This window comes from Mustela lutreola, chromosome 2 (genome assembly GCF_030435805.1).
Source record: "Mustela lutreola isolate mMusLut2 chromosome 2, mMusLut2.pri, whole genome shotgun sequence".
In the NCBI taxonomy this organism is placed as follows: domain Eukaryota; kingdom Metazoa; phylum Chordata; class Mammalia; order Carnivora; family Mustelidae; genus Mustela; species Mustela lutreola.
In genome coordinates, this window is record NC_081291.1 from 129,694,472 (window position 1) to 129,702,138 (window position 7,667).

The 7,667-nt window shown below is 42.5% G+C and overlaps 1 protein-coding gene across 5 annotated transcripts in view; it reads left to right on the top strand.

The window, feature by feature from the left end:
- Positions 1-7,667, top strand: part of TNIK (TRAF2 and NCK interacting kinase) — a 380,511-nt gene that overhangs the window by 368,603 nt on the left and 4,241 nt on the right. For all 5 annotated transcript variants that reach the window (XM_059163479.1, XM_059163483.1, XM_059163480.1 and 2 more), the window contains 4 exons: positions 2,084-2,184; positions 4,398-4,547; positions 6,386-6,545; positions 6,829-6,968. In XM_059163479.1, the coding sequence (XP_059019462.1) occupies positions 2,084-2,184; positions 4,398-4,547; positions 6,386-6,545; positions 6,829-6,968 (551 nt within the window). The remainder of the gene's footprint in view (positions 1-2,083; positions 2,185-4,397; positions 4,548-6,385; positions 6,546-6,828; positions 6,969-7,667) is intronic.

Consider the following 7,667-nt stretch of genomic DNA (forward strand, 5'->3'; position numbering starts at 1 on the left):
GGGGGCTTGAGATTTAGCAGCAATACTACAAGCTTAGAATATGATGGAGCAAAGCCTTCAAGTAGTATTTTATAACCCATCAGTATTAACCAGGTTTTCAAGAGAAACAGAGCTAATAGGATACACACATACACATGCGCACACACCCTGGGTGTATGTGTGTATAAGAGGTATATACATACATATATGGGTATGTAAATATACTCTCTGTATAAAAAGTAGTTTATTACAGAAGTTACCTCACACAATTATGGAGGCTACAAAGTCCCAAGATCTGTAGTTGGCAAGCTGGAGACCCAGAAGAGCCAATCTCTCAGACCCAGTCTGAAGTCTGGAAATGACCAGTGTCCCAGCTCAGCAGTCAGGCAGGAGGTGTCCTCTTAATCAGTTGTTTTACTCTGTCGGGTCTATAACTGACCAGATGAAACCTATCCACACTGAGAGGGCAGTCTGCTCTTCTCAGTGTACCCACTCAGATGTTGATATGATCTGGAAAAACCCTCACAGACACACCCAGAACAATGTTTGACCAAATATCTGGGCACGTTGTGGCCCAGTCAGGTTGACATATAAAAATTAGCCATCACACCCTCAAACCATCAGTCAACTTTGAATGTAGTATGAAGACATTTTCAGACATGCAGGGGCTCACCACATTTATGTTCCATACACTGGTTCTCAGAAAACTACTGACTGATGTATTCCATCAAAATAAAGGCATAAATCTAGGAATCCAGGTAAAAAAAAAAATGAAGAAAATACCTGGAATGATGGTGAAGGAAATGTGGGTGACAACTCTGTCATAGGCCTAGAGAGAAATCAGGAAATCAGTCAAGGTAGAGTGGGACAAGGGAGTATTCTAAAAGGGGTGCCTTTAAGGAAAGTAAAATGTCATGAATAGATTACCTGCTACATTTGACCACGCTGAAGGCATTTACAGTGCTAGCAGGAAGTCTACATGTGCTTAGAAGGAAAAGAAGGAACTGGGGGGGGGGGGGGTGAAAAACAAGAAAGAAAATGTAATTGTGGCATGCTATATGCCTCAGCTGTGAACAATAATCATTTCAACGTGGGATCTTGATTTAACCAAAAATTTGAACTGTAACTGTATCAGTGGTGTGGGGGAGGAAGAAACGTGTGTGTGCATGTGAGAGAGAACTAGAGAGAGGAGACAGTTATGAGAGACTAACTCCTTCCCATGCTCTCAAGTCAACAGATATCTCCAGCTGAAAAAAAAAATCAAGAAATAACATTATAAGCATATTATTTAGAAATATGGAAGTCAATAGCCAAGGAAGTAGCTGAAAGTATATTAAAGACAGAATATGTAAACAGCAAGGGCACACTAAAGAAAAAGAGCTCAGGGAGCAAGAATTTGGTTCACTGCCATGGGCTGTCCAGTTCCCTTTTGGACACCGGTATTCCGTTCATTCAACTATTCTACGAAGGAGATGACTGCTACGTGTACTGTCTTAGCCTGTTCAGGTTGCTAGAGCAGAATACCATGAACAATAGGAATTTCTCACAGGTCTGGAGGCTGGGAAGATCAAGGTGAAGGTGCTGGCCGACTCATTGTCTGCTGTGGGCCTGCTTCCTGGTTCATACACAGCAGTCTTTGCTACAGCCTCATGCAGTGTTTGGAGAGGGGGATCTCTCTATAGGCAGTAACCACTTATAAATCCCTAGTCATCGGAACTCATATTTGGATAATAAGCAAATGGCTCCCTTTCATGTCTAGCCATTTGCTAATTTTTCTACCATTTGGCCATACCAGCTCTCAACTTCTAGCATGTGGGTGACTATAAAAGCCAGGGAGGGGAACGTGAAGGTGACTATGCAGGTTCTTATTACAATGAATAATTCATATCTAGACCTAGTGATTAAAGAGAGTCCTAACCCTTAAGATGAAGAAAAGAGCCTTCGGTATAAAGCAAAAGGCCCCAAGTATTCTGAAGGAGTGCTTTAAAGAAAGTTTAGTCTGTTCTATGAGCAAATCCCCCACCAAGAGCGGCGTATGTATTTACATATGCAAAACTCTGAGTGCGTTGGTATGCCTTCTCAATTTATCATTTGTCTATTACAGTTAAATATGAAAGGATTAAATTCCTAGTGATTGCCTTAAAGAATGCTGTGGAAATATATGCCTGGGCTCCTAAACCATATCATAAGTTCATGGCATTTAAGGTAAGCGGGCATGTGATTATCTAAAAAAGATTTTCTTTTTTCTTTTTTGGTTTGTACCAGTTAACAAAGTGGTCTGTCTGGCACATCGACTAGGGCCAATTTTTCTATATATAATAAACCCCTTTTAAAAGTATAGGAACTCTTAGGCTTATTATTCCGAAAGCAAAGACTAAGCACTAATAAATGCCATAAAATATACTGGGGGTGGGAGATGAGTGAATATAAATATAAAATATACTGGGGAATGGGAGAAGAAAAAATTGGGGTGTGCCCTCCTCCATATCAGGTCAACGAATCATCATCTCCTAGGGGCATTTAGTATGGGATGGCTACTAGACAAAGCATTAATTGTGATATTAGGCAATGAGAGTCATTATAAAGGCACCTAACTGGGGTAATCTGGGATAAGTCATCTCAAAAAGGCAGGCCAACCGCAGCACCAAATCTCAAGGATGAACTGTGTCTCCAAATCTTGTCATCCTTATAAGCCTTTTGGGGTAAAGCCCCAACAACTCACATGATGCGCATATATCCCCAGTGCTATTGGACTCCCCTGAAGTAAATACTGAATGTAGTTCCATAAGGAAATGGCTTAGTTTCTCTGCATTCCGCTTTTTCCTTTTTGACCTTATCTGAGTCTAGACCCACCATGGTTGGATTGGTCACCCCTCAGCAGGAGTGGGATGAAGATATGCTAGAGCAGTGGACCCCAGCTCATGAAAGTGGACCCCCAAATGCCAGAAAGACCAGTCTGTGCAGGCACTTGGATGTATACAGAGCTGCAGACTCTATCCGGAGCCCAAGTGAATTTATCATCTGTTCCCTGTCTCTCTCTGCCCATGTCTCTCATTTTATTCAGAACACATTGGCCCTCACTTTTTCTCCCCACTCTTGTGGCTTTCATCTTCCTTTGACCCTTGATATATTCTTTCTTGCCGCTTACACCATGTGAGGCCAGAAGGTGCCTTGGGAGCACTATGAGGCACTCTTTGAGGCTGTCTCGTTCCCTTAGTGCAAGGGATGTGATGTTTGTGATGTGCTCGTTTGTGATGTGCTCATGAAGATGGATCCATCGGTGGAAATGGGCTTCCTCCATTCCCCACTTTGATGGAGAGAAAGTTTTAGATTGTATTAGGTTAGTAATAACACTAACACCTAAAATTAAATTGGTGCTGCCATTGTGCCCAAATCTAGGTCCACGAAAGTTTTTCACTCAAGGTCCGGTTTGGATTCCGGTTTGGAAGTTACTACCAGCCTTGGTGCATGAGAGGGTGCAAAAGGCCCGTGTTCTGTTTACCACACCCTGCCTGGCAGGAGGACAGTGCAAAAGCCAGGACTGGAACAGGAGGGATGGGAGCCTCCCCTACTGTGAGACTCCACTAGCAAAAGCTGAAGAAAAGGCTCCTTTGGGTGGCAGTGGCATTATAGCTGAGTCACTTGTGGTTTCTTCTCTCCCAGACATCAAGGCCCAGTAAGAGTAGACTGTGCTGAAATAATGGCAAAAGAAAACAGAGGAATGCTTAACAGCTACTTGGGGCTTGGGCTCTGGATTGAAACACATGGAACCTTAATAAATTTGGCTAGAGCTCTCTTTTTTCCTTCCTACTTAAGCTGAACTAGCCAACGTAAGCCATGAGTCTTGTGATGTTCCAGCCTCCCCCTCCCTCCTCTATTGACAATGGTATGTTTAAGAGGTACCAATCTGATGCCCACTCCCTCACTGAAGGAAAATCAGAACCAGAGTGTGCCCATTAATTCTGAACAGACTCAGCACAGACCTGGTCCAGCTGCCCACCCCGTGCTGTCTCTGAAAGGGTCATGGCCATGTGAGGGCCTGGTGTTCCATGGGAAAGAAAGGGGCCAAAGAGATGGCTGAGCATTCTCCAGAAGGAAAAGGCCAGAAATAAGCAGGAAAGAATAGTGGCACCCAGATGCCAAGTTCTTCAAGGATAACAATGCTGTTGAAATTGACAACTCTAAACCACTTCTCTGCCCTAGAGGACAAGGAGTGGAGAAGGGACCAAAGATGGGTGCTAGACCCTTTCTTCCTCCTAGAGTCAGAATACAAATAGATCTAAAGCTGTAAGAGAAATCCGCTGGCTTTTCAATGTAAGAAAGCCAGACATTAACTTCCACCAGGCTGCGGCTAAAAGAAACAATGATTAAGATAACCTCTTTGAATGATGTGGACACTCATGGGGTGCTTTTTAAAGTCTTTTTCAGATCTCCAGCACAAGCCACTGCTTGTTGATCTCACAGTAGAAGAAGGTCAAAGATTGAAGGTTATTTTTGGTTCACACACTGGTTTTCATGTAATTGATGTTGATTCAGGAAACTCTTATGATATCTACATACCATCTCATGTAAGTTCTTGAGTTCTACAACAACATGCATGTAGAAAAGGGATTTGTTCTTGCATATTTCTAGTGGAAGTCAAGCTAATTTTTACTAATTGGTACAGCAGATGGACTAAAAAGGCTAAAAGCCATCACTAAATAGACAACGCTTTCAATACATAAAACGTGGGTGTAACTGATCTTTATGAATGCTTGAAACTGAGTAATAGGTAACAGCGATTCTTCACCATTTACTAGACATGTTGTCTTATTGGACTTTGGATTAAAATACATATGACATTTTTCCTTCAGGGGCATAAATTGTGGTTTTTAAGCAAGAGTACAATAGATGACGTCCTATTTTCAGCTTTTGAAGGGAGATGGGTTCATGTGACTCGGGAAGTCAGTCGTCCCCTTTTGCTGTCTTTATTGATCTCTTCATCTTGAGAGGGTGTTGTGTAGTAGAATCAGTCACTGGAGGCTACCCTGGCGCTAGCATGTATTCACTTTGCAACAATGGGCACATTAGAGAGTCTCACCAGTCCTCAGCTTTCCCATCTGTAAAATGGGAATAAAAGGACCTATTCCAGAGGCTTATCATCAGCATTAAATGAAGTAATACCTCTAGATACTTAGCAAAAACCCCTGAAAATTGTTGTATGAACATTACAACACTGGAACACTGCCTAAAACCTGACTGTCAAACAGAAATATGGCCCGTGGTGTCACTTCTTAGGATGGGTGCAGTGTAAGTCATATTTCCTGCACCTGATCCCAAGGCCAACATACAGTAGACACCGTCAGGAGAGTCTGAAGCCTGATCTGTTGCTGATTGGTATTTTGAGAGTTTATAAGCTTTACTGCAAAAAAGTGTGATGATTGAAAAAAACTAGTTTCAATACATCAAACACACATATGCACATGCATACACACACAAACATAGTCTCTTTCACACATGCACATGTTCCGTGCTGTGTCCTAGCTTTTCACACGTGTGTGCATGTGTACACAGGACAAACAGCTCCCATGCTTGGTGAGGTGACTAGAGCGTCACTGTGATCACCCTCGGTCCTCTCCTCTCCCCGCCAGGCACATAGTGGGCTGCTATGACAGCTTTAGCCCAGGGACCCCGGCCGCACTGCATCTCCTCTCCTACAGCAAGTCCATCTACACTGATTCCAGTAGCATGACTTTTTTTAAATGACCAGTCATTTTAAATGTTTTCTCAACAAGCCATTAATTTGGCTTATTCTGTCATTTGGGCACCCAGATAAATAGTCCATGTTGGACACTCAGAGCCTATATGCTGGCATCTGTTTGGGTCCCACCCTTTGACCCTGTGTCACCTATTTCCGTCAGATTCAGCTGGTTTGCATTCCGCTCATCTTTTTTTAGAAGTAGATGGAAGTAGATTTTTTATTGTCCGTGAGACACAGGCTCAAATCCCAGTTCTACCACCAAAGACCGGGGCAGCTCTGCTCAATCTACATTGCCCCTCTGACGTGCACAAGCCTCGCCTCGTCTGTAGAGGACTTTCACCACAGGGAACCCTTCTAAGGACCAGAGATATTGTATGTGAAGAGCCCAGGGCTTAGCACGTAGTAGGTGTTCCCTACTTGCAGTTGTTTTTTTGTAGGAATAAGACATTCTCGACTTAGTGCCTAATTCTGTATTTGTATACTGGGGTATGTGACAGGTCAGTGGTTAAAGTCAGCAAAGTAAAGCAAAATGTCAGTCTCTGGAATGAAAATGGTGGCTGGGGTTGGGGGGAGGGGATCCCCTTTTTTGCCATCTTAGAGATGCATAGCCAAGACGCTGTTGTATTTTTTAAAAGGAATAATGCCTGGCCTTTCTTTGTCTCCTAGATTCAGGGCAATATCACTCCTCATGCCATTGTCATCTTGCCTAAAACAGATGGAATGGAAATGCTTGTTTGCTATGAGGATGAGGGGGTGTATGTAAACACCTATGGCCGGATAACTAAGGATGTGGTGCTCCAATGGGGAGAAATGCCCACGTCCGTGGGTAGGTTAACCATTCCTTATCTCCTTCAGCAGTTACACCCCCCAAATGAAACGAAAGTCAAGAAATGTGAAACGACCATTTGATTCCACCAAAAAAAAAAAAAAAAAAAAAACCAAAAAAAAACAAAACAAAAAAACAAAAGTCTGTGAATAACACTTGTAAGACTTGCTTTGTCTGTTTATCTCAAGTTGTTTGTCATTTTTGTGGTTAAGATGTGAACAGATGCTGTGAGTTATTGCCCATCTAATGTTTTTAATGCAGTTTTGGAAATTCCTTTTGACAGCCTACATTCATTCCAATCAGATAATGGGCTGGGGCGAGAAAGCTATTGAGATCCGGTCAGTGGAAACAGGACATTTGGATGGAGTATTTATGCATAAGCGAGCTCAAAGGTTAAAGTTTCTATGTGAAAGAAATGATAAGGTAAATCCGTTTCAACATTTGCATTAGTGTTTGCATTTTAAGAGACCACCAGGTACCTGTGAAACCTTCATTTTCCTCTATACTGATTTGAATCACATCTGTGTTAAACAATCAATATTCTCTTGAAATGGCATTATTTGGTTTGATTCACATGAACCCTCAAAATATATTATTTGCATATTTAAAAAGACATTAAAACTTCTAAGAATTTCTTGTAAACTCTTAGCAACTTTTGTGGCCTGCAGGCCTTATGCTAACTCAGCAGACACCCCAAATTCTCCTACACACGTGGGAGAGTTGGCCCATCGTAAATCACTCACAGTGGGTCAGCTTCACACTCCACTTCGAGACTTTTCACAAAGTCACTATGGGGAACCCAACCCATCACATTATATTCACCTTTAAATGTAAAACATTTGACATGAAGAAATACAAACTTTTTAAAAAATGTCACCCATTCCTTAAGAAATGCTCAGTCGCAAACTCAACTAGTGCCATGTCCTGTGTCATTCCAGCCATGTTTCTTCTGAAGTGTCATAGGGGGACTGTTTTGCAGTGAAATTGGTGGCGTCCGTCTGGCATGATCAGTCACCTCAGAAGGGTACTCTGCAGCAGTGTGGCTTCTCCCTTGCCCTCCCTGTAGACTAACCCAGAGTTTTTAGTCGCTAAGCTGTGCTCATTTGTGAATTCATCCTTTGG